The sequence below is a fragment of the Salvelinus namaycush genome, chromosome 16, assembly GCF_016432855.1.
Source record: "Salvelinus namaycush isolate Seneca chromosome 16, SaNama_1.0, whole genome shotgun sequence".
In the NCBI taxonomy this organism is placed as follows: domain Eukaryota; kingdom Metazoa; phylum Chordata; class Actinopteri; order Salmoniformes; family Salmonidae; genus Salvelinus; species Salvelinus namaycush.
Genome location: NC_052322.1, coordinates 35,249,426 through 35,275,001, shown reverse-complemented (window position 1 = coordinate 35,275,001; position 25,576 = coordinate 35,249,426). Strand labels below are relative to the sequence as shown.

At 42.0% G+C, this 25,576-nt stretch overlaps 1 protein-coding gene across 3 annotated transcripts; it reads left to right on the top strand.

Annotated features, from left to right (window-relative positions):
- The first annotated feature begins 2,371 nt into the window (after positions 1–2,371).
- LOC120061356 (dystroglycan-like) lies at positions 2,372–25,237 on the top strand. 3 transcript variants are annotated; one of them, XM_039011115.1, is made up of 3 exons: positions 2,372–2,637; positions 17,634–18,230; positions 20,698–25,237. In XM_039011115.1, the coding sequence occupies exons 2-3, from the start codon at positions 17,856–17,858 to the stop codon at positions 22,999–23,001; spliced, it is 2,679 nt and encodes an 892-aa protein (XP_038867043.1). In that variant the 5' UTR covers positions 2,372–2,637; positions 17,634–17,855; the 3' UTR covers positions 23,002–25,237. The 3 variants fall into 3 exon arrangements, with proteins under 3 accessions (XP_038867043.1, XP_038867044.1, XP_038867045.1); XM_039011116.1 differs by lacking the exon at positions 2,372–2,637 and adding an exon at positions 2,812–2,907; XM_039011117.1 differs by lacking the exon at positions 2,372–2,637 and adding an exon at positions 2,940–3,187.
- The last annotated feature ends 339 nt before the right edge of the window (positions 25,238–25,576 follow it).

The following is a 25,576-nucleotide window of genomic DNA, read 5'->3' as shown; positions in this document are numbered from 1 at the left end:
AATGGCTTGTTAAAATAGAGAAGTCTCACTACAGACAATTGTGCAGTTGCTCAAGTATTCAGGAAGCATATTGAGATATTGTGTACCATGGTTTTTAGTGCACTACTATGAGCTTACTTTTCTGATGACTTGGAAAGTCAATGTGCACCGCAGGGATGGTTTGACTTTAGACCTTTAAAGAAGATAGTGACAAGTTTCAATATCCACATCGTCTTTGCACCTTCTGACCTCCCAAAGAAGTGTTCACTCAGCCCATAACTGCCTTTCTGTGATAGTACATATTGATCATGCATGTATTGATTTGCACAGCATCCTATGCTTGTTATCATCTCTCAGAGCAGATAAAGGTAAATCAATGTCTTGATAGTGAATATGACTTCATCTGGACATTTGGGACTTTTCCTCCACAACCCCAGGAGAGTCCTATAGATCGATTAACAAGTGTGTTTAGTGGTGATGTTTATAGGAAAACACCTATTGAGTAACCACAATGGAATGTTTGCATAATTAGTGAAATGACAAGGCACTGGCCATAAGCACCGCCCAAAACTTAACTTTAAAAATATATACCACTCCCCTTGTAAGTATTTCCTCATCTTCTTTGACAACAATAGCCGGACATAAAGCTCAACCTTTGGACATAATGGTCAACTTGTTTCTCTGTCTATAGGGATTTTCCAGAGGAAGGAATGATCAGGGCTGACAAGTTGTTTGATGACAAGCAGTAGATTTCAACCTAAGAAACCTAAGAGTCTATATTAATATCCAGTTACCCTTTAACTTTGAAAATTGAAAATAACAGAAGAGATTTCAGTTTCCTCTGACATGACATCAGAGAGGTGTCAAGTATTTTATGTAAGGTAAAAAAACAACTTTATTTATTTTCTTAAAAAGGGGGTGGTCATTCAGCTATTTGATTTAGAATTTTAGGCCCCTTTAAAATAAGTATTATTAAAAAAAAATATATTTGGCCTTTCCTACTACAGCCCATAGAAACGCATTGAATAACACATTCATAAATGACAACAACAAAAAAACAGGATGTTTTTTTATCATAAGGAATAAGGTTTTGATTCAGATGCAGCCCATGTAAATAAACAGATATCTCTAGCTTAAACTGGTGGATTTTGATGGGGATTTTTCATTATGTCACTTAGATTGATGCACGGGTGCGTCAATAGACTCTTAAGGATTTTAAAGGGGTCCAACAGTAGCTTTCATTTTCACATCATGTTCCTCAATTATGAAGTACATAAGTGTTCTACTCAAGGATTCCCAGGCTAAGTACAAGTGCACCTCTTATTAAGTGTATGTTCAAAGTCATTGTGCAATCATTCCTAATCACATTTGAATAAAACATATAAATAAAAAAATGAAGTGTGTTATGTTAGATGCTAATAAAGGCTGTACGGTTAAAAGTCCCTTGTTAAGTGCTCTTACAAAGCATCCGCAGACTGTATGCAGCCAGGCTATGTGATAACTTGTGATCGAATCTCTAAGCAAAATAAAACAATTAACTTACATTTCATAGATCAATAGATTTATCAAAAAAGGATTTGTATCAAATAATGTTGGCTAAATGTTGTACCAGCATATATCTTTTTCTCAGACTATAGTGTTGCAATAATGTTACAAACTTGGTTGAGGATAATTTTTTTCTTTCATGTAGATGCAGTTATGCAATTATGGCCCATTTTACCTAGACCCTGTCAAAAACAAATTAGCAGTGGTGTAAAGTACTTAACTAAAAAATACTTTAAAATACTACTTAAGTCGTTTTTTGGGGTATCTGTACTTTACTATTTATATTTTTGCCAACTTTTACTTTTACTTCACTTACATTCCTAAATAAAATAATGTACCTTTTACTCCATACATTTTCCCTGACACCCAAAAGTACTCGTTGCATTTTGACAGGAAAATGGTCCAATTCACATACTTATCAAGAGAACATCCCTGGTCATCCCTACTGCCTCTGATCTGGCGGACTCACTAAACAAAAATGCTCCGTTTGTAAATTATATCTGTGTTGGACTGTGCTCCTGGCTATCCGTCAATAAAAAAATATGAAAATTGTCGGGTTTGCTTAATATAAGAAATGTAAAATGATTTCTACCTTTACTTTTACGTTTGATACTTAAGTATATTTAAAACCAAATACTTTTATAATTTTACTCAAGTAGTATTTTACTGGGTGACTTTCACTTGAGTCATTTTCTATTAAGGTATATTTACTTTTACTCAAGTATGAGAATTTAGTACTTTTTCCACCACTGCAAATTAGGGTGCGAATCTGAAAACGGGAGGAGTTATGTGATATAGCGAGATTATAACAAACCTGAAGCTCCTAGAACAGGGTGGGGGAGAGCAGCAGTGTGGGAGGACGAGGAGACGTGTGAAGTGGCAATCTTTTCCAGCTGATTAACAATGTTGAACATATGTTTAAAAATACCTTGACAACTGAGCTGGATAGCGGCGACTTTTCGGGGTTGGCCTACCAATTTGTCTTTATTTCCAGTGACACTAAACGCGTAAACGATGGCTATTTAGGTTTTTGAGTTTATCGCGGTTTTCTTTTCACACCGATGAGGAACTGAAAGGGAGAAAAGAGGAAACATTCTTACCTAAATTAACAAGGTCAGTTTTCATGATTATTTATCTCTCAATATAATAGCAAATTCTCTAAATAAACAAAATCAATCCGTTTTTATTATTCATCAGTGTCATTTATTTCCTAAATTGTTAGTGTCTTTCGTCACCATCCATTCTAAAGACTAGCTAGCACATTCGATTAATCGAGACTAGCTTCTACTGCATCTTCTCGACGGAAGGTTAACAACAGTGGTCATTCTTCGGTTCTCGTCGTCATCTTAAAATAATGGATGGAACGGGAGAAAGGAGGCAAACGTTCGTATTTTTTATTGAATCAATTGTCTGTTTTAATAACTAACTTCGCTAGCTACATTGGGCAAGATAGAGTTTTAGTGAAGCTCGAGCCTAGATCGAACACACGACTAGCTAAAACCGCGAGTCCTTTCCGCGTACGGTTAGAACAGGTGCATCTCGCTCGAGCGCTATGATGGTCGTGTCGGTTTGCGGTTCTTGGCATATTTGTTACCAAAACAATCCGTTCGTGTTAAAAAAATGTATCATCACTGTTGGAAGGATTGCTTTGCGACTGATGTTTGTAAGTGTCTGTAATATGTTGAAGTCCAATAAAGCTAGCTAGCAATGGCCTGCTTCTCTAACGTTATCTAGCTAGCTACTTAGCTTGCTGTAGCTAGGTAGTTAGCATACCACCCGAAACGGGGCAGGCAGGGCCCTCCTTGTAATGGAATGACAGAATGCCTTTTATTTTTTTGTATCAGGACTTTTTCGATAATTCAAGGTTCAATTATTTATTCTGCTAACATTCTAGCTGACCTAATTTAGTAGCTATGTTTGTTTGCCACTGCTGAGTATTGTCTGTCTTCACAGCAGCTATGGCGAATATTAATGTATTTTTAGCGCTCATATTTTAAATACAGGGAACCTTTATTACTTTGAGCTAGCTACGCTAGCATGTAACGTTAAGTAACTAGTTAGTAGTACTAGACTACGTTACATTGTCTCATCTTGCTACTGTTGATAATTTGGTTTTAAGACCTGACTAACTAAATTAGTTCGCTCAACTTCCCTTGCCATATTGGCTACTGACTACCGTCTTATAATTTGAATCACATTAAATTGCTGCTTGATTGGATTTCACAGCAACATTAGCTAAACATTTCCCGTTTACACTTAGTTAGCCTACATATCCTTATACGAAGGTCAACATTTGAATAGCCTACTAGCTAGTTAGGTACTTTCAGCTATGTTCAGTGGTTGGGGTCTGACTGGGTAACAGAGGGAACATCCAATCGTCTGAGATTGCAAGGCAAGCTTGTCTTGTGGAAATGTTTAATATTCAGATCATGTACTATCCAGTGGCTGCTTTGGTGGACGTTGGATACGTCAATTCAATTTGCTCTGAATGCCACTGTGCATTTGAGGCCTAATTATTTTGGATGGTTTCAAGTTATTTCCACTGCAAATGATTGTGAAGAGGAATTACGGATATAATTTCATGTAAACGTTTCCTCTTTGGTTGGAACTGGATGGAGCAGACATCCTTTCTACATGGGGATGAACACGGCTATATTATTCTGACTGTAAATATGGTAGGAAATTGTCAGCATGGTAATAACATTTGCTATAATTTTCACAAGGCTTTGAAGGCCTAACAATGTGCTCTGCCACACTGCATTTTTCAATTTGTAAAAAAAAGACTTCATTTTAGTTTGAAGTTAGTTGAGCCAATTATTCTGTGTTATTGTGTGAGGAGTTGAGATATAGTAGCTGTTTGGTTATGATTTAGGCTACTGACAGACAAAATGTTCCCTAATTGCAACCTTACCAAACTTAACTTTGCATTCTTAGAAGTATCAATTTTACAAAGATAGTTTCTTTGTTAGGTGCTCCTTGGCTTTTTGTTGAATTTTAAGCACCTGCTGTTTAACAGATTTCCAAGACTGGGCTAATTGAGGCTTCCAACTAGGGTTTATGTCAAAGATCTATGCTCTCAGGGATGGCACGACTGTTGGTTATAGGCTACAACGGAAATGTTAGAATCTACTGACAAGTCTTCACCATTTAAACTAACGTCTCAGACTCCTTAAGAAATTCACTGCTTTTGTGTTTTTCGTTGCATCATATTCCTCCTTGCTATTGCACTGTAGCTAGGTATGGCGCGAACAGAAACACATCAAATACTTTTCTTGTTTGTTTGGGAAATGGGCCTTGAAATGAATCCTTGGTTTGAACACATGATTGAATCATGTTCAGGAAATTGGAACATAATAGAATCTAGGCCACAGTGAGTAGCGAGCTCACTTTGATGCACACTGTCGCACAAATAGCTTTTTTGCCTGTGTAGATTATTGGAAGGTGTAGGTATTGGCGGAATTAAATATAAACACTTTTGTGTAAACATGGCAGGTGTGTTACTTGTTTGTGCTGTTACATAATAAGCAGAGGGAAAGTGAATTGGATGATTGAGCCTAGCAGTCCATTTTGTAGGCCTTTTTGTGGACTTCACCAGCCTCTTCTAATATAGGCCATCCCCTGCCAGTTTGCCAGCTTGGCCGTGTCTCTCTTAAGGAGGCAGCTATAGAAAGTGTGACTGTACAGTGTTTTCTATTCAGACTGCTCTGAGTCAGGGGCTCCTAGCGGAAGGAAGGAGAGAGCCTCATGCAAGGAGGGAGTGTACAGGGAGAGTGCAGACCATAGAATTGTCTCTGGTAGTGGTTTGATTGGGATCTCTGATCTAACCTACATCTGCATGTCTCAGAGTTATGGAATAAGTCATCAGATCAGACTCTGGTTTTAGGTGAAACGAGGATGACTAACTAGTTCAGAGTATTAAGCTACAGCTGTCATGGTTTACAGCTTCAGAAAGGTTAGGTAGTGAACCTAAACACCATAGAGACATCTGCTGGTCAAACAAATGGTTAAATTATCTCACGTTGAAAAGTAGATGACTGATTACTCAGCCAAAGAGGGATCTTACGAACTTGTGAATTGTACAATTGCTTCAAATTAGGCAACATCAGCAATTGAGAAATGTGTAGCTGACCTTGCAGCAGTAAATAAAATTAAAATAAGCCATGCATTTGAGATGATGTGTGTGCCTGCCTGCATCCAGCATTGCAGATTATATGCAGGATAGTGCCGAGCAAAGGAACCCTGTGGATGGGGCTTAATGGAACATTCCCTCTCACCCAGCTGGTGAGCTAGTCATAACAATCTCCTTCTACAGCAAAAACGGCAGTGCATTCTGTTATCAATGGTCTACCTGTTTCTGTAGAGAGATCCATCTCTACCTGTTTCTGTAGAGCGATGCATCTCTTTAAAATTTAGAAAGTATGTAAATGGGGCATAACTGACATTAAAAGTCTGAAATATAGAGCCTCCTGAGTGGTGCAGCGGTCTAAGGCACTGCATTGCAAGTGCTTGAGGCGTCACTACAGACCCGCGTTCGTTCCCAGGCTGTGTCGCAACTGGCCGTGAACGGGAGTCCCATAAGGCGGCGCACAATTGTCCCAGCGTTGTTAGGGGAGGGTTTGGCCGGGTGTGCTTTACTTGGCTCATCTCGCTCTAGTGACCCCTTGTGGCGGCCCAGGTGCCTGCAGGCTGACTTCGAATGTCAGTTGAGCAGTGTTTCCTCCGACACATTTGTGCGGCTGGCCGGGTTAAGCAGGCGGGTGTTAAGAAGCGCGGTTTGGCGGGACATGTTTCGGAGGATGCATGACTTGACCTTCACCTCTCCCGAGCCCGTTGGAGTTGCAGCGATGAGACAAGATCGCAATTGGATATCACGAAAAGGGGAGTAAAATTAAAGACCCAGTCCATTACACTTCATTGTTGTGATGCAAAATGCATAGTTTTGCAGCGATGAGACAACATTGAAATTGGGAGGAAAAGGGGGGCGAAAAAAATATCTGAAATATTGAATGAATAGGCCTAAAAACGTAACTTTTCATTTCCCACTCAAACGATCGACTGAGTCGCTATGAGTGAAGGCTCCCTTGGAAAACACTTGGCCCTAACTTTAGACGATTTGCTGACTTTGCATCTAAGTTGAGGTTCTGCAATCGATCACGTCTGATCTCGAAAGCAATGTGATGACAGAGTTTGGCCTCTGAGCAGCGTTAGCCAGGCCGGCGGAGCAGAGTGAACAGACCAGAGATCCTGACCCTCCCTTCTCTCTTTTAGTTTCTTTACAGAGGCTGAATGATGTTGGCATGTGTTTTTAAAGGGGAGAGAAAATGCTTAGATCCATTTGTATGGTAAGCCTTATCAGTTGCCTGTGGGGTTTGATGAAGGCAGAATGACTATTGTAGTGTCAGATAGACCAAAGGGGAATCAAAGCTGTGCTTGTTTGTGGTGCTGAACTTTCTCATCCCCTTTTAATTGGCTTTTCCGAAAGGTACTGTAAGGGCAGGCTTTTAAAGATCCCTCTGAATAGGGTTGCACATTTTGGAGAATATTCCGAGGTGGAAACTTTCTGTGGGAATATATGGGGAATTAACGGGAATATATGGGAATTAATGGAAATATATGCAAATTAATATTAATACCATTTTAAATGTAGATGTTTTGGAGACAGAAACAATAACCTTTTACCTTATCATAAGTAGACATAGCAAATTATATTAAATCCTTCCAATAGAAATAAAAAACACAATTTAGTTGCCAATTGAACTATAAAAGAGTTGACTCTTCACATTTACATTTAAGTCATTTAGCAGACGCTCTTATCCAGAGCGACTTACAAGTACATACATTCATACTTTTTTTGTACTGGCCCCCCGTGGGAATCGAACCCACAACCCTGGCGTTGCAAGCGCCATGCTCTACCAACTGAGCCACACATCTTCACATGGGATGATTTCACTGAACAACAAAAGAAAGGGAATATTGAATGATCCCCAATGATCCATCGCATCTCCCAAAAACGTTTTCAACATACATCTGTAAAATGATAGTCTAGAAACTAAAGATTTGGTTGTCTTCCTTTCAGGCTTCCATGTCTTCTCCCTGGACCTACTCAATGTCCACCTCTTCAACATCAGACTGAGGCCTCATCTTCACTATCACTTTCCAACCTTGTTGAGGATGGCTCGTCAGGCTCAAATTTGTCCAGATGGCCACCAATTTTTCAGCTCTTGTATTGGTCAGCCTGTTGCGTGCTTTGGTGTGTGTGTTCCCAAATAAGGACCAGTTGCACTTTGAGGCGGCTGATGTTGGTGGGATTTGGAGGATGATGGAGGAAAGAGCCTCAGATCCACTAAGTCCCTTACACCAGGTGGCTGATGAGATGTTGGCACGAGTGCCATATTGCATCTCCATCCCAAAGCCCTTGCTTGGAAGTGTATTTCGCTAGACTGCCAAGAACCTTGCCCTCATCCAGGCCAAGTTGGTGTGACACGGTAGTGATGACACCATAGGCCTTATTGATCTCTGCACCAGACAGGTCGCTCTTGCCAGCATACTTGGGGTCCAACATGTACGCTGCGGCGTGTATGGGCTTCAGGCAGGAGTCTTCACGCTTTTTCATGTATTTCAGAACTGCAGTTTCCTCTGTGTCAACAGTGAAGTGGGCAGGGCAGTATGGATTTCTTCTCTTACATCTGCAAACAGAGGCTGAACATCAGACAGGATGGCATTGTCTCCCTCAATCTGTGAAATGGCTACTGATATAGGTTTCAGGAGTTTCAGGCTGCTTTACCCCTCTCTCCCAAAATGCATCATCCAGGAGGATCCTCTTGATGGGGCTGTCCATATCGGCATACTGTGATATGGCCATTTCTTGGAGAGACTCCTTCCCCTCCAGGAGACTGTCAAACATGATGACAACACCACCCCAACGGGTGTTGCTGGGCAGCTTCAATGTGGTGCTCTTATTCTTCTCACTTTGCTTGGTGAGGTAGATTGCTACTATAACTTGATGACCCTTCACATACCTAACCATTTCCTTGGCTCTCTTGTAGAGTGTATCCATTGTTTTCAGTGCCATGATGTCCTTGAGGAGCAGATTCAATGCATGAGCAGCACAGCCAATGGGTGTGATCTGAGGGTAGGACTCCTCCACTTTAGACCAAGCAGCCTTCATGTTTGCAGCATTGTCTGTCACCAGTGCAAATACCTTCTGTGGTCCAAGGTCATTGAATGTCTTCAGCTCATCTCCAATGTAGAGACTGGTGTTTCTGTTGTCCCTTGTCTGTGCTCCTGTAGAATACTGGTTGGGGGGTGGAGATGATGTAGTTAATTATTCCTTGCCCACGAGCATTTGACCACCCATCATAGATGATTGCAATACAGTCTGCTTTCTCTGCCTTGCTTGACCTTCACTTGAACTCTGTTGAACTCTGCATCCAGCAACTTAGTAAAGAAAGCATGTCTGGTTGGAGGGGTGTATGCTGGGTGAAGAACATTCAGAAATATCTTCCAATACACATTGATTGTGAGCATCAGAGGTGAACCAGTTGCATACACAGCTCGAGCAAGACATTCATCAGCATTTTTCTGACTACGTTCCTCTATAGCTGTTGCTATCGATAAGGTGTCTGGTTCGTCATTTTCACCTCGAATAGAAGTAGAGGGACTTTTGTCAGAGGTTGCTTGTTGTGAGCGCTGAGGGAACGTTATGCACTTGGCCAGATTCTGCATCTTTGTTGCATTCTTCACATATGATTTGGCACAATATTTGAGAATGTACACATCTTTATTAGCTGCAGTGAAATGTCTCCACACATCAGTGCCTGTAGCATTTTCCTTTTAACTTCTTTGGGGTACCCCCCCTTCTCAATTTCCGCCTAAAGACATACCCTAATCTAACTGCCTGTAGCTCAGGCCCAGAAGCAAGGATATGCATATTCTTGGTATCATTTGAAAGGAAACACTCTGAATTTTGTGGAAATGTGAATTGAATGTAGTAGAATATAACACTAGATCTGGTAGAAGAAAATACAAGGAAATAAACATACGTTTTCTGTTTTTTTTGTTGCTGCATCATCTTTCAAATGACCAAGAACAGCCAAACATACAGATAGGATGATTTGAATGAAGAACATAAGATGGCAACAATAGCTGAGCAAAGTTTTAGACAGATAACTTCAAAAATAAGCGAGCTACATGACATTGAGCATGAAGTCACCCAGGTGTCCCACACAAATGTACCCAAATGTACCCAAGTGGCCGAATTGGTACAGTGATACATTTTGAAGGAAAGAACTATATACAAAATACATAAATGCTATTCTAACACCCCCCCCCCCAAAAAAAAATTATATATATATAAATATGAAAAAAATAACAAGGGTAACTATTTACACATTTTCTATTTACAATATTGTATATTTTATAAATAAATAAATAGATAAATATTGTGAAGACCCTCAGTCCTCTACACAATATTGTGCTGCTGGTGTCATGGCCCATAGCAGTCTCTTTCTGCTGTAAAGCAGAGGCTTACTGAACAGGTGGTGCAGGTGATGGGGTATTTTTTGTGACAAAGGGCACAACGTCGCCTCCCCACTGTGCCCTTTTTGCCCTGAGGCACATTCATGCCTGCAGAGATGAATCTGGGCAGGTGAACACCACTGGTTGACGGAGCAGAAGGTGCTGCAGTGGACTTGCTGTAGCTAGCAAGCTCCTGGATGAGCAGCTCCCTGAAGGTTAGCTGTGAGATGGGGGGCTGTCTCTATCAATTTCCTCTATAATTTGGGTTAAATCTGTATACCTAGACTTTGTTTTAGCTTTTCCTGATTTATTCGCCATAATTTAAATATATAAACTTGTAGAAAATGCTATTAAATATGTACTGCTATACGTAACACGCGTGGCTCCGTCAAGTAGGATTTGCAATGGCGAATTAACCTCTTTTACGCCAGAGTTTACCACAAAGGCTGGTCTTCAAACGTATAACCATTACATATTGCCGTTTACCTCAGCTCATTGGCTATCTTCCAAGCTAGATTTCAAGATGATCAGTGGTCATTGGGCCAAAATACAGTCAATCAACGATAGACCGGTCCTACCATTGGTGTTCAATGAGGTCATTGATTGGTGTCTCCAAATCGGTTTGTTTCGGTCAATATGTCCCGGTAAAAGAGCCATCATGTATGGTTGTGTTAGTAACAACCAGAGGATTGCAATGAAACCAACCATGACTGGATAAACGTTTGTTTAGTGTGTGTAATTACCACGAACGCTTCATCCAAAGTTGAATGACACGGAAATCACGACGCAACCGGTTTAAAAATGTTTCGTTAGGCTATAAAAATAGATTTTATCAAACAAAACGAACATTCACTGTGTAGTTAGGACACTTGGCATTGCCACCAGAGGAAGATCTTCAATGGTAAGCGATTTATTTTATTGTTATTTCTGACTTTCGTGACGCTAATGCTTGGTTGGAAAATGCTAGTAATACTTGTGTGGGGCGTCGTCCTCAGAAAATCGCATGTTTGCTTTTGCAGTAAACCTTTTTGAAATCTGACACAGCGGCTGGATTAATAAGACGTTCATCTTTTAAATGATGTAAGATACATGTATTTACAAGAATGTTTAATACAACGAATGGTGTATTTAAAATGTTAGCTCTCTGCAGTTTCACCAGATGTTGGCCTGGTGGGACGTTAGCATCTTACCTACCCTGGAGAAGTTAACCTGTACTGCTCTGGCGTTCCGCCAGCGGAACTCCTCCCACATTCCACTGAAAAGGCAGAGCGCGAAATTCAAAATATATTTTTTAGAAATATTTAACTTTCACACATTAACAAGTCCAATACAGCAAATGAAAGGTACACATCTTGTGAATCCAGCCAACATGTCCGATTTTTAAAATGTTTTACAGCGAAAACAGCACGTATATTTGTTAGCTCACCACCAAATACAAAAAAGGACAGACATTTTTCACAGCACAGGTAGCATGCACAAAGCCAACCTAACTAACCAAGAACCAACCAAACTAACCAACAAACAACTTCATCAGATGACAGTCTTATAACATGTTATTCAATAAATCTATGTTTTGTTCGAAAAATGTGCATATTTCAGGTATAAATCATAGTTTACATTGCAGCTACAATCAGAAATTGCACCGAAAGCAGACAGAATAATTACAGACACCAACGTCAAATACCTAATTACTCATCATAAAACATTTCTGAAAAATACATAGTGTACAGCAAATGAAAGACAGACATCTTGTGATTCCAGCCAATATTTCCGATTTATTAAGTGTTTTACAGCGAAAACAGAATATAGCGTTATATTAGCTTACCACAATAGCCAGAAACACAAGCCATTTCCCAGTAGCAAAAGTTAGCGATCGTAACAAACAAGCAAAAGATATATAATTTTTGACTAACCTTGATATGCTTCATCAGATGACACTCCTATAACATCAGGTTATACATACACTTATGTTTTGTTCGAAAATGTGCATATGTAGAGCTGAAATCAGTGGTTATACATTGTGCTAACGTAGCTACTTTTTCCCACAACGTCCGGATATTTTTCTGACACACATTTTCTGACCAAATAGCTATTCATAAACATAACTAAAAAATACATGTTGTATAGGAAATGATAGATCCATTAGTTCTTAATGAAATCGCCGTGTTAGAATTCTAAAAATAACTTCATTACGACATACAGCTTCGGTATAGCTAGAGAGTACCCAAAAGCTGGGCGCTGACGACTAGTTCACATGTACGACAGATATATGAAATGGCATCATAAAATGTTTCCTACTTTTGCGGATCTTTCATCAGAATGTTGGACAAGGGGTCCTTTGTCAAGAACAATCGTTGTTTGGATTTAGAACGGCCTCTTTCCCTCTCGATTTAGCAAGCACACTAGCCAAGTGGCACGAATCTCTCCATGTCAACAAACGGAAGAGAACGGAACACGGCAGAACTCCCGAAAAAATTTCAATAATCTGATTAAACTATATTGAAACATACTTTACGATGATATGGTCACATGTATCAAATAAAATCAAAGCCGGAGATATTAGTCATCCATAACGTCAGCGTATCAGAAGGCAAATCCAGGTGCCTCCTCGCGCTCTCCAGAAAACAGGAAACTGGTGACACGTCATGCCAAGAGCTGTAATTCGAGGCCAGATCAAGTTACACACTCAATTTCTTCTCTCACTGCTTGTCGACATCTAGTGGAAGACGTATGCATCTAAACTAATAAATAACAAGGACTTTAATAGGCAGCCCCTAGAAGAGTGCATCGATTTCAGATTTTCCACTTCCTGTTAGGAAGTTTGCTGCAAAAGGAGTTCTGTTTTACTCACAGATATAATTCAAACGGTTTTAGAAACTAGAGAGTGTTTTCTATCCAATAGTAATAATAATATGCATATTGTACGAGCAAGAATTGAGTACGAGGCCGTTTAAATTGGGCACAATTTTCCCCCAAAGTGAAAACAGCGCCCTCTGTCCTCAACAGGTTAAGATTTTTTTTAAATAACATACAATGATAAAGACAGATAAATAGTTAAGCAGTTAGATTAAACAACTCCTTTGTAAGGTAAATGTTTTAACATGTATGGAAACAGGTGAATTAACACTCTTTTAGCAGGCTCAAGCAAGCTAAAACCCACGTGAATAGCAAAAACTAACTAGCAGAAATTGAGTTAGAATGATTTAAACACACTTTGCTATAGGCTTCTATTTACTAGTTAACAAATGTCATATAAAATATATTCACCCCACCCAATATTTTAATCAAAACTTACCAGAAAGCATGTAGTCCTTTGCTCAGACAGTGTAGTAGTGTGTGCTCAATAGCATCTCATTAGTGTGCAAGATCTTGAGAATCATCTGTACATGTGATGTGATGGAAGAATGCACTCTGCATGCAGAGGGTTGCAATTCCATTGAATTGGGGATAGTTTAGCCAAAATATGCTACAAGACCTAGAATTGCCTTGTGTATCCCACAAAGGTTCACTGTTTATAATAGAGGTCGACCGATTTAATCGGAATGGCTTATTAATAATGGCTGATTTATTTAGGGACGACTTCAAGTTTTCATAACAATCGGTAATTGGCATTTTTGGACACCAATTATGGCTGATTACATTCCACTCCACGAGGAGACTGCATGGCAGGCTGACTACCTGTTACGCAAGTGCAGCAAGGAGCCAAGATAAGTTGCCAGCTAGCATTAAACTTATCATATAAATAAAACAATCTTAACATAAGCACTAGTTAACTACACATGGTTGCTGATATTACTAGTTTATTTAGTAGTCTGCGTTGCATATAATCAATGCGGTGCCTGTTAATTTATCATCAAATCACAGCCTACTTCACCAAACGGGTGATGATTTAACAAGCGCATTTGTGAAAAAAGCACTGTCGTTGCACCAATGTGTACCTAACCATAAACATCAATGCCTTTCTTAAAATCAATACACAAGTATATATTGTTAAACCTGCATATTTAGTTAATATTGCCTGCTAACATGAATTTCTTTTAACTAGGGATATTGTGCCACTTCTCTTGCGTTCTGTGCAAGCAGAGTCAGGGTATATGCAGCAGTTTGGGCTGCATGGCTCGTTGCGAATTGTGTGAAGACCATTTCTTCCTTACAAAGACCGTAATTAATTTGCCAGAATTTTACATAATTATGACATAACATTGAAGGTTGTGCAATGTAACAGCAATATTTAGACTTAGGGATGCCACCCGTTAGATAGAATACGGAACGGTTCCTTATTTCACTGAAAGAATAAACGTTTTGTTTTTGAAATTATAGTTTCTGGATTTGACCACATTAATGACCTAAGGCTCGTATTTCTGTGTGTTGTTATATTATAATTAAGTCTATGACTTGATAGAGCAGTCTGACTGAGCGGTGGTAGGCAGCAGCAGGCTCGTAAGCATTCATTCTAACAGCACTTTCCTGCATTTGCCAGCCGCTCTTCGCTGTGCTTCAAGCATTGCGCTGTTTGACTTCAAGCCTATCAACTCCCGAGATTAGGCTGGCAATACTATAGTGCCTAGAAGAACATCCAATAGTCAAAGGTATATGAAATACAAATGGTATAGAGAAATAGTCCTATAATAACTACAACCTAAAACTTCTTACCTGGGAATATTGACAACTCATGTTAAAAGGAATCACCAGCTTTCATATGTTCTCATGTTCTGAGCAAGGAACTTAAACGTTTGTCTTTTTACATGGCAAATATTGCACTTTTACTTTCTTCTCCAACACTGTTTTTGCATTATTTAAACTAAATTGAACATGTTTCATTATTTATTTGAGACTAAATGGATTTTATTGATGTATTATATTAAGTTAAAATAAGTGTTAATTCAGTATTGTTGTAATTGTCATTATTACATATATATATATATACTCAAAATTATAAAGGGAACACTTAAACAACACAATGTAACTCCAAGTCAATCACACTTCTGTGAAATCAAACTGTCCACTTAGGAAGCAACACTGATTGACAATAAATTTCACATGCTGTTGTGCAAATGGAATAGACAACAGGTGGAAATTATAGGCAATTAGCAAGACACCCCCAATAAAGGAGTGGTTCTGCAGGTGGTGACCACAGACCACTTCTCAGTTCCTATGCTTCCTGGCTGATGTTTTGGTCACTTTTGAATGCTGGCTGTGCTTTCACTCTAGTGGTAGCATGAGACGGAGTCTACAACCCACACAAGTGGCTCAGGTAGTGCAGCTCATCCAGGATGGCACAGCAATGCGAGCTGTGGCAAGAAGGTTTGCTGTGTCTGTCAGCGTAGTGTCCAGAGCATGGAGGCGCTACCAGGAGACAGGCCAGTACATCAGGAGACGTGGAGGAGGCCGTAGGAGGGCAACAACCCAGCAGCAGGACCGCTACCTCCGCCTTTGTGCAAGGAGGAGTAGGAGGAGCACTGCCAGAGCCCTGCAAAATGACCTCCAGCAGGCCACAAATGTGCATGTGTCTGCTCAAACGGTCAGAAACAGACTCCATGAGGGTGGTATGAGGGCCCGACGTCCACAGGTGGGGGTTGTGCTTACAGTCCAACACCGTGCAGGACGTTTGGCATTTGCCAGAGAACACCAAGATTGGCAAATTCGCCACTGGCGCCCTGTGCTCTTCACAGATGAAAGCAGGTTCACACTGAGCACGTGACAGACGTGACAGAGTCTGGAGACGCCGTGGAGAACGTTCTGCTGCCTGCAACATCCTCCAGCATGACCGGTTTGGCGGTGGGTCAGTCATGGTGTGGGGTGGCATTTCTTTGGGGGGCCGCACAGCCCTCCATGTGCTCGCCAGAGGTAGCCTGACTGCCATTACGTACCGAGATGAGATCCTCAGACCCCTTGTGAGGCCATATGCTGGTGCGGTTGGCCCTGGGTTCCTTCTAATGCAAGACAATGCTAGACCTCATGTGGCTGGAGTGTGTCAGCAGTTCCTGCAAGAGGAAGGCATTGATGCTATGGACTGGCCCGCCCGTTCCCCAGACCTGAATCCAATTGAGCACATCTGGGACATGTCTCGCTCCATCCACCAACGCCACGTTGCACCACGGACTGTCCAGGAGTTGGCGGATGCTTTAGTCCAGGTGTGGGAGGAGATCCCTCAGGAGACCATCCGCCACCTCATCAGGAGCATGCCCAGGCGTTGTAGGGAGGTCATACAGGCACGTGGAGGCCACACACACTACTGAGCCTCATTTTGACTTGTTTTAAGGACATTACATCAAAGTTGGATCTGCCTGTAGTGTGGTTTTCCACTTTAATTTTGAGTGTGACTCCAAATCCAGACCTCCATGGGTTGATAAATTTGATTTCCATTGATCACTTTTGTGTGATTTTGTTGTCAGCACATTCAACTATGTAAAGAAAAAAGTATTTAATAAGAATAATTCATTCAGATCTAGGATGTGTTATTTTAGTGTTCCCTTTATTTTTCACAAATAAACAAGCATCGGACGATTTTAATCGGTATCGGCTTTTTTTGGTCCTCCAATAATCGGTATCGGCGTTGAAAAATCATAATCGGTCGACCTCTAGTTTATAAGCAAACTTTTTTAAATGAATTTAAGATACATTCCCAGGCTTAACTTCCCATGGAAAAATTTTGGAAATTTACCGGAAAGTTTCCGACCCTTTGCAATCCTACCTGTGAATAAGTTCACGCAGAACACAACTGAATGGAGAAAATGAGACCTATAGGAACAGTACAACCAGGCAATAACAGCTGTCAGTTGTAAATAGGAATTTTCCTGTTTAGGCAATAAATGCTCATTTCCATTCAAATTCTCTTGCGAAAAATGGTCTGGTATAGTCCTGATGAGCTGACGTCACAGCCTATGTTTGCTTGGCATTAGGATTCCAGGCGATTGGCCGACCCTGGACTACCCGTCTCTCAGCGTTACAGAATTGGGGTTGGCTGGGTCAGCACAGTGGAGGCTCTAATTCCCACCCCCAGGGCACCTAATTAAAACTTACAACCTAGACAAACGACCTTTGACTCTGTCTGCCATCTCATGAGAACTGCTATTCTGAAAACTCCATGACATGCGAAGAGATCAGTGGGAGATCAACATACCCTCTTAGCAAATAATTATGGCAGTGTCTGTATCGGAATACTACTTGCTTGGTCTTCTGTATCAAAGCCTGTTTTTAGATTCTGCTTGTTCATTTAGTCAGGCCTCCCACTAGATTGCTAGTTCATAACTGCTCTGATAAAGGCAAAAAAACAAACGTCTCTATCCTGGGAATGCAAAATGTTTTAGCACTCAGTTTTGCCCCAGTCGCTTTGTTTTGTCATTGTTACGTTCGCCCACTTCATGGAACATTGCATTGAAATATTGTTAGTTAAATCTCTCTTTTGCGCTCAATATTTTGTAAAACCCAACACAATGAGTGCAGAGAATTTCTTTGTTATTATACATTATTGAAAAATGGACTCGCCCGCACAAGCTTGAGAGGTCTTTTGTGGAGACAAATAACACTTGATGAGTTTATTAATTTAAAAAACGATATCAGGTTTTTACAGTGGTTCTCTTTCTTTGCAGTGGCTGACTAACATGGCTGACTAACTACCTGCCACAGACTCTCTTCATGGATAACAGAGGAAGACGACAAAGGAAACACAAAATAAAACCTTATTAATTATCAACAAAGACAAACATCCAGAGGAACCAATCCACCACTATCGTTCCATCACTCTGACTTCCGGTGCATGTGGTCCTGAAGTCGTCCTAAGGAGGAGGCGGGGAACACATAGGCCTACCACTATGCACTGTAAACAGAGCGGTTGGGACTGTGGAGGTGTGGGGAGAACCAGACCTCCCCCAGGCAGGACTATCCCCCTAGTGCTGGGGCTACTGGTGGCCTTGGTCCAGGGTAGTGTGCCTAGGAGACAACTGGTGGAGGGCCTGGGGGAGATGTTGTCGGTGGACCTGGAAGCCTCCATGCACTCCTCTGTCCTCTCTGACCTGCAGACTGCAGCCTCTGTAGCCACAGAGGGACCTCCCACGGGTATCCCAGAGTTCCTGGCTGCGGTCACAGAGGTGGCCCCTGCAGGAATCCCTGACTCTTCAGCGGTGGTGGGCCAGGGTTTCCAGTTGAGGATTCCTCCCAGGGCGAAGAATGGCAGTTGCAATGTTAAGGTAAGCATTGTCATGACTAGGATGTTACTCCTGATTGAATATAGTGACCCACCCCACATACTGGTGGTGGATCTAATGGTGATAATCAAACCACCGCTGTAATGTCCATATGAACACTGATAGTAATAATTAGGGCTGAACCCAATTAGTCGACTGGTCGATTGTTTGGTCGTTAAGCTGTCGGTCGACCAAGATTGTTTTAGTCGAGCAGTAACACAGATATATATTTGGCCCATCTCAGTGAACTAATCCATTGCGGAGGCCTAGACTAAAAGCTAATTTATGCTTGATCCAGAAATGTGGTAAGGAGGCTCCATGTGGAGGGTGGGGACAATGTGGTAGGAGGCTCCCAAATGTCGTAACAATGCAGAAGGCTCTGTATAGCTCAATGCATTTGAAAAATCTTTCGAGCTCTCTCCCTTTTGATAACCACTCAGCGTGAAAGGGAAAACTGTCATGCTGTCTGATCCAATGGAGGAGCTCAAGCAGTAGAACATTTGATGTGCCGGTCATCGGCTCCAGTGAGTTCTTGCCCAAGTCAAGCACTGCTTCTTATCCCTTGCGCAAATAGCCTACAGTTTTCTGTCCTGAGCTCACTGGCGGGGAAACTGAGGGCCAAGAATATTTTATGCAATGTTGCAAAGTGCAAGCGTCGGGCTGGACCCAAGTTAATAGTTGATACAGTGCTTCATGTTCGTTGCAGACTGGCTCGTCATAGCCCACATTAGGAAACCTGGTTATCGGTTTTGATTGAACAGGGCTCTCTAGAACGGACCTTTTAGTGTATTCTTGTATTTCAATGAAAAGGAAATGTATGATGTCCTGAATGCGATCGTGCCATTGAATACATGTATGCAATTTAACTTTGATGTTAAGCTGCTCAGATGTTTGACTTCCTTTATATGATGTAATATGCCAGTTTATATGTAGGGTTGCAAAATTACTGAAACTTTCAATAAATGAGGAAATCTAGAATCTTCCAACCAGGACTTCTGGAAAAGCAAAAAAAGAGGGAATTTATTGAAAGTTCCTGTAATTCTGCAACCCAAGTTATACTGAGTGAACAAAATATTAGGAACACCTGCTCTTTCCATGACCTAGACAGACCAGATGAATCCAGGTGAAGGCTATGAACCCTTATTGATGTCACTTGTTAAATTCACTTCAATCATTGTAGATGACAGATTAAAGAAGGATTTTTAAGCTTTGAGACATGGATTGTGTATGTGAGCCATTCAGAGGGTGAATGGGCAAGACAAAAGATTTAAGTGCCTTTGCACAGGGTATGGCAAGTGCCAGGCGCATCAGTTTGAGTGGTTCAAGAACTGTAACCCTGCCAGGTTTTTCATGCGCAGTTTCCCGTGTCTATCAAGAATGGTCCACCACCCAAAAGACATCCAGCCAACTTGACACAACTGTGGGAAGCATTGGAATCAACTTGGGCCAGCATCCCTGTGGAACGCTTTCGACACCTTGTAGAGTCCATGCCCCAATGAATTAAGGCTGTTCAAAAGGGGGTGCTACTCCATATTAGGAAGGTGTTCTTAAAGTTTTGTACACTCTGTGTATAACATTCAACATGTCACTCTGTATGCTCCTCTACCTCATTTCTGTAATCCTTTGTGCCCAGCGGCTTGATCACAATAGTGCCTTTTTCAGTCTTCCTGTCCATGTTGAAATAGCAATGTGAGGAGGTTACCTTGCACATAAGACATCTCTCAAATTCTCTTTGGATTTTGGGAACAGTTATTACAGCTGAACAGAAAATTGCCTTCAATCTGTGTGGATGGAGAATGGAGGAAACAAAGCCTTTTTGGGCAGCATTGTAGTCCTGCCCAATAGGCTTAACTTTACATAACCCCAACCCTTTCATTCTCTTCTATTTCCGATTCAGTTTTTCCTCCGCAAGCTCGTATGGACATTTTGAACCCTTCTGCAATGATTTCTATTGGATATTAAACGTACTCTAGGCTAGATCATTCTGTGGCAGCAATTTGTTTTAGCCTTTACGCTTCTTAACTAGCCAAATATTTACATATTTGCAATGCTATGTATGGAATGGATATGCATAATATTCATGCCTCTCAGTACATTATCTCTCACTGTATCAATGCTGATTTTTATTTGACTGTTGTGCAATTTGTTCCTTGAGGAGTTTGAATTGGAAGATATTATTTTTGTCTCCTTGTATTATTGGGAATAATATCCTGACAAATCGTAATGTCTCAAAATGAAGGGGAGATGACTCAGGCGGCTGTCATTTTGTGAATAGGGGCTCACTGGGAGCAGAGCTTTCTGCTCACGTCGGTAGAGACCGCAGTACAGATGGACGAAATGAGTCAATGAAAAATGTGAGACTGAGTTTTCCACATCAGGATCAGCCTCTTGTGTGAAACACCCTGTCCTTTCAGAATTTTTTGATCTATGAGCCCTATCTCTAAACCTTTCTTCTTCTCTCCTATTGCAGTTAACTGAGGTGGGAAAGGAACACTTACCCTCCTGGCTGTACTGGGCCACAGGGAGCTGCATCCTACGAGGCCTGGCCCTGGAGCAGGACAGAGGTGTCCACCATATCTCCCTCTCTGGCTCTGAGATGATAAACAGTGGCCATGGCCTAAAAGTCTTCTCTATTGAGGTGCACCCAGAGGAGTGGGCTGACGGTGAGCCGGCCCTGTTGGCTCTCCAGGCTGAAGCCAACAACCTCCAGCCATTCACCTGCGGCAGCGAGGAGCCCGTCACTGTTCTCACCATCATCCTGGATGCCGACCTCACCAAGATGAACGCTCATCAGAGGGTAGGCCTGCTGGCCAGCATGAAGAAGTTTTCCGGTGTCCCCCTGGAGCACATGAGGGTGGTCCCTGTCATCAACAACCGCCTGTTCGACATGTCCGCCTTCATGGCTGGGCCCGGAAATGCCAAGAAGGTGGTGGAGAATGGGGCCCTGTTGTCATGGAAGCTGGGCTGCGCCCTGGACCAGTCTAACATTCCGAACATCAACAGCGTCCAATCGCCTGCCAAGGATGGGTCCATGTCGTCCAAGCTAGGCTACCCAGTGGTAGGCTGGCACATCGTCAACAAGAAACCCCACTTGGTGAAACGGGTCAGGAGGCAGCTGGGAAACACCCCCACCCCTGTACCCTCCCTGCTCCCCCCAACCACTTACCCTGAGCCCCCTACTCGCATTGTTCCCACCCCCACATCCCCTTCCATCTCCCCAGCCACTGACAGCTCTGCTCCCCCTGTCCGTGGACCCTTGCCCCTGCCGGTGAAGCCCACTAACAGGCTGAGAGATCAGATAGCCCACACTCCTACTATAGGGGCTCCTCAGCCTACTAGGGTCCTGGGCACCACCAGTACCATCCCCATCCAGCCTACTTTGACCCGGCCCGCTATTCCAGAGGCTACTGCTCTTCCCACCCCACCAAGCACCACTAGAAGGCCAAAGACCTCCACCACCAAGAAAACCAAGAAGGCAAAAACCTCCACTCCAGTGCCCAGAGAACCTAAGACCACCACGGCTAAGCCACCCAGACGCACCACCCCTCTGTCTCCTGTTCCTGACTACAACAATGAGAAGCCCCAGCTACGCAACCCCATCGACGAGGTGAATGCCTGGGTCGGGACCTACTTTGAGGTGAAGATTCCTCCAGATACCTTCTTCGACAAAGAGGACGGCACCACGGACAAGCTGCGTCTGACTTTGAGGAAGAACCACAACGAAGTGGTGAGCGAGACCTCTTGGATCCAGTTTAACAGCACCATCCAGCTCCTGTACGGTCTCCCAGAGAAAGAACACGCAGGCAAACACGAGTACTTTATGCTGGCCACCGACAAGGCAGGCATGAGCACCATAGATGCCTTTGAGGTCCATGTCAACCGTTGGCCGGCCACCGATAAGCCCTCCGTTGTTTTTGCCGCCCGTTTCCATGGTGAACCCAAGACATTGGCCAACAACGTCCACAAAAAGATCCTCCTGACTAAGAAGCTGGCGTATGCACTGGGTGACCGGAACACCAGCACAGTGACCCTGCGGAGTATCACCAAGGGCTCCATTGTGGTGGAGTGGACCAACAACAGCCTCCAGCAGAGCCCCTGTCCCAAGGACCAGATCACCGTCCTCAGCAGAAAGATCTCCGACCCCCAGGGCAGGCCCACTCTGGCCTTCTCCAATGCCATGGAGCCAGACTTCAAACCCATCAACATCTCCGTCCGCGGCACCAACAAATGCCAGACCTACACGTTCGTGCCCCCAGGAGAGGTGACCATCCCTGTTCCCCCTCCAGCCACTCCTTCCCCTGGCACTGGTCGTAGCACCAGTGACGATGTTTACCTGCACACAGTTATCCCAGCTGTGGTGGTGGCGGCGCTACTGCTGATTGCCGGCGTCATCGCCATGGTCTGCTACCGCAAGAAGCGCAAGGGCAAGATGAGCATTGAGGAGCAGGCCACCTTCATCAAGAAAGGCGTGCCCATCATCTTTGCAGATGAGCTGGACGACTCCAAGTCTCCCCCGTCCTCCAGTATCCCCCTCATCCTGCATGAGGAGAAGCCACCCCTGCCCCCTCCGGAGTACCCCAACATGGCTGGCCCTCACAGCACCCTGCTCAACCAGGATCTCCTGATGGAGGAGTACTCCATCTACCATGATGATGACCCCAACGCACCCCCCTATCAGCCCCCGCCACCCTTCACCGTCCCCATCGAGGGGAAAGGGTCCCGCCCCAAGAACATGACATCCTACAGGTCACCACCTCCCTACGTGCCTCCCTAACGCTTACAGGAGCCTTGGGTTTGGGATGGAGGAAGAGGGGGAGCTGTGGTGACCTTTCTTTGAAGACAATTTCCGTAGGGATTTTACACACACTGTACAGTGGGATGGCTTTGACATAGCCAGAGTAGACGACCACGTCTGTGTAAGTGACCACTATGGATAACGTACTGTATAAGTCTAACACTGGCACAGGAAAACTGGACAGAGACCGTTTGTAAACGCCAGCTCTCGTTTCTTTTGTTGTCCTTCATAGTTATGCTTTCGACTCTTGCGTAATCTTTTTTAATTATTTTTATCTGTTCTTGCCAAGAATAATAATTTTTATCTTTGAAGATGTACTGTTTCTATTGTATAGAAAATAATGCAAAAGCGAGAGACTGTAGGCTGCAAAGGCCTTGGAGCAAATGTCACCATGACAACAGACTTGTAGGCTCTCAATCACAAAGTTCATCTTTATACCAATTACAGTATATCACTTATCGGTCTTTGGGTTAGCTCTACTAAGATTTTGCTCCTGTTATTTTTAGAAGGTCGTCTAAGACAAAGTCAAACTAAAAACATGAAACCATCGTTTATTTACATCATAACCTTACATTTTATATTCTCCTCTTAATGTTACCCCTTTCTTTCTTTTACGTTATATCCCCTCTTAAAAATAACAGGTGTAAAACTTTCACTGGTGCAGATGCCTAATAAAACTAGCCCTTTGTGTCTGGCAGAACTGAACATTCTAACTGGTAGCCTAAAAAGGACACTTTTTTATTTTTTTATGCATAATGGGACTGAAATATCCTCTGCTATACAGGTACTGTACTTGATCAACAAGTAAATCATAGACTGATAGTGAGTGACCACACTTCTTAATGTAAGGGGATTACAAAACAGGAGTAATAACGACGTCAATATACATCGGTGTATTAACTTGCCGCTGATCTTGCCCCTGAAACAGAGAGATCACTATACAGTGCCTTTTGAAAGTATTCACACCCCTTGACTTTTTACAGCCTGAATTTAAAATGGATTAAATGTAGTTTGTCACTGGCTTACCCACACTAGCCTATAATGTCAAAGTGGAATTATGCTTTTTCAAATGTTTTACAAATTAATTAATGAAAAGCTGAAATGTCTTTAAGTATTCAACCCCTTTTATGGCAACCCTAAATACGTTCAGGAGTAAAAATGTGCAGTACAGTGAAACTGCAAAAAATGTGGCAAAGAAATTTGACCATGTCCTGAGTACAAGGCTCTTAGACTTATCCAGAAAGACTCACAGCTGTAAATACTGACAAAAGTGATTCTAATATGTGTTGACTCAGGGGTATGAATTCTTATGTTACATTTAAGAAATTAGCAAACATCTCTAAAAACATGTTTTTACTTTTGTCATTATGGGGTATTGTGTGTAGATGGGTGAAGGGGAAGAGAAAAAAAAATCTATTTTTAAATTGTAACACAAAATGTGCACTAATGGTATGAATACTTTCTGAAGGCACTGTACTATTCCAGGGTTGCCAAGGTAGTGATAAAGCAAAGCATTCCTGTTTTCTTTTTCATCATAATGCTGGGTCAATGAGATGCTGTAACTAGGCAGCAGAGTGAACTGATGGAAGTAAATAATTAGGCTACTAGATTGATCAATTGTTTTAGTATTGATGTAAGTTTTGGGGTTCAGGTCTCCCTTGGACCAGGTCTGTTGCAGAAGAGATTTTATCACAATAAGAAAATAACCTTAACTTTTAAATAAATGAAATAAGAAAAGTGAGGGGGAACGTAGAGTTCTGCAATATCCGTGCTCTCTGCCTCTATGCTGCTGCACTGTATCGTTAGTCTCTGTCATCATCAGTTGTGAGACAAGTGTATGTACATAATGGTGTGCCTGTGAAACTGAAGATCTCATAACGTTAATGTGTTTTATCAGTAGAGTTATGCTAGTGGGAGGGAAATTTTATTCTCAATTTTTTTGTCTAGATTTATGATCACGATGTCATAAATTTAAATCATAGTTTGAAGGGGGCAAAAAAAGTTGACTTTCCCATCAGTGAAAATATTGCATCCTGTAAAGAATACGATGTGGGAGGAAGTCAAGTGAATAATGTACGTTTCATATCTGATATCACCATAAGGAAAAATGGTTGAGAAAAAAAATCTAATGTTTTTACAGAATTTTTGATACGGTCTCAAATTGTTTTATGAAAATATATTAATAAAGATGTACTACTATTTGTAAAGCCTCAAAGACCCTGTATTTTCCCTTTGGTCACTTGTTCCTCTGTGAAAAATGAATTGGATCACTATTGGATGTGATTTAATCACGTTACCATTTTCTTCTATTTCACGCTTTGTAAACATTTTTTCACACTTCCATGAGATTGGGTTATTAGCTCTGGTTAATGTCTAGAAGATTAATATATATTACAGTATGTGTAGTTAAGACATTTTACATTGTTTCAGAATGTCAGTCACAATCATGATTGGAATCCATATCTGATGAGAATCTCTTGCGGTTGAATGAATCAGCAACACATTTCTCGCTCCACAAACTAGCTATCAGTATTTTAAATCATGTCTCATATTA